Genomic DNA, 1,378 nt, shown 5'->3' with positions numbered 1-1,378 from the left:
CAGAGCCCAAGGGCCTGAGAGGAATCCCGAGCGCAGAGCCCCAAGGGGCACCTGCACGGTGCTCTAAGCCAGTGGTTCTCAAACTTTTAATCTTCTGACCCACAAAATATTAATGATTTTTATTCTCATTAGCATTTAGCTGAAAGCCTGCACTCAGAGACTCGTGTCCTCTGGTCCAGTCCAGATGAGAGTCTGGCTCGGGAATATCAGATTAGAAGACACAGTATTTATTAATCTCTCTCTTTATTTAATTCCACGTTTAAAATGTTTGGCACATTTTTAATTCCTGTGTACACCCACACGTTTTATGGCTTATCATTTTCTGCTCCACAGCAAACTGAGACTGAGGAAGATCCAGGATCACAAAGGTCTGGGGTCTGATAGGTCCAGGGTGAGGCTGGTCTGGGTTCAGGTGGGTCCAGACATGGTCTGTGGGAATGACTGGTCCTGCTGTCATCGCTCATGTTTGGGCTGAACCTCTCCTCTGTCCACAGCTGCCACTCTGCTCAGCTCTTTACAGGACGGCTGGATGTAAAACTCTGCCACCACYGGGCAGTGGTCCGACACCACACCCCCCCAGGACCAGTTGTCTGGAATCCAGGGATTAGTCAGGCCCTCCCGCACCACCAGGCAGTGACCTGTCAGATAAAACACACCAGAGAATCAATCAACAAACCACTAAACCCAGTCCATTTTTACTCAGTGGAACCAGCCGACATTACTTGATTAAATAAAGTCAAAACTTCAGGTTTTAGAGGGCAGGAACTCTTTTCATGATGAGTTCAGTCAGATTTCAGTTTTAAATTTTAAAGTAAAAACAATTTTAGGTTTTGAATGCGACACAATAAAAGTAAAAGTTAGGATTTAAAAAATACTTGGTAAAATTAAAAAATCCTCAAAAGTACTGTGACAAAGTAAATGTCCTTTAGTTACTACGCATCTTTGACAAGTAGCAGCCCGCGCCACATCCAGCCTGTGGGTGACTTCCTGTGGGTTGGATACTTTTTAAATTTTGTTTTGTAATTTCTTTCTTTTACTAAAAAAAACACTCAAAACAACTTTATACACAAATGTTTAAAACTGTCTCAGTGGCTCTGAGTTGTGATAAAGTTTGCCACTAGAGGGCGCCTCCAACCCAGACGCTACCTCACACATCTCTAGCAGTGAGGAAGGGATGATTAGCCATGGCCAGTGGTGGACAAAGTACTCAACTCTAGTACTTGAGTAAAAGTATTGATACTCATGGTCAAATCTACTCCACTACAAGTAAAASWTACTCAGTCAAAAATCTACTCAAGTAAAAGTACTGAAGTACTTACTTTTGAAAATACTTAAGTATTCAGAAGTACATGCATTTTAAAGTACTTAAGTACAAAGT

General features: G+C 42.3%; 1 protein-coding gene across 1 annotated transcript in view; it reads right to left on the bottom strand.

The window, feature by feature from the left end:
- Positions 1-226: 226 nt before the first annotated feature.
- The window catches only part of LOC106529755 (endonuclease/exonuclease/phosphatase family domain-containing protein 1), a gene marked incomplete at its 5' end in the record, with an annotated part of 6,318 nt that continues 5,166 nt past the window's right edge, over positions 227-1,378 (bottom strand). The window contains 1 exon segment of the mRNA XM_014025252.1: positions 227-638. Coding sequence (XP_013880706.1) covers positions 454-638 — 185 coding nt within the window.

This window comes from Austrofundulus limnaeus, unplaced genomic scaffold, assembly GCF_001266775.1.
Source record: "Austrofundulus limnaeus strain Quisiro unplaced genomic scaffold, Austrofundulus_limnaeus-1.0 Scaffold464, whole genome shotgun sequence".
Taxonomy (NCBI): Eukaryota; Metazoa; Chordata; class Actinopteri; order Cyprinodontiformes; family Rivulidae; genus Austrofundulus; species Austrofundulus limnaeus.
The sequence above is the reverse complement of the archived record's forward strand: the minus strand, read 5'-3'. Positions and strand labels throughout refer to the sequence as shown.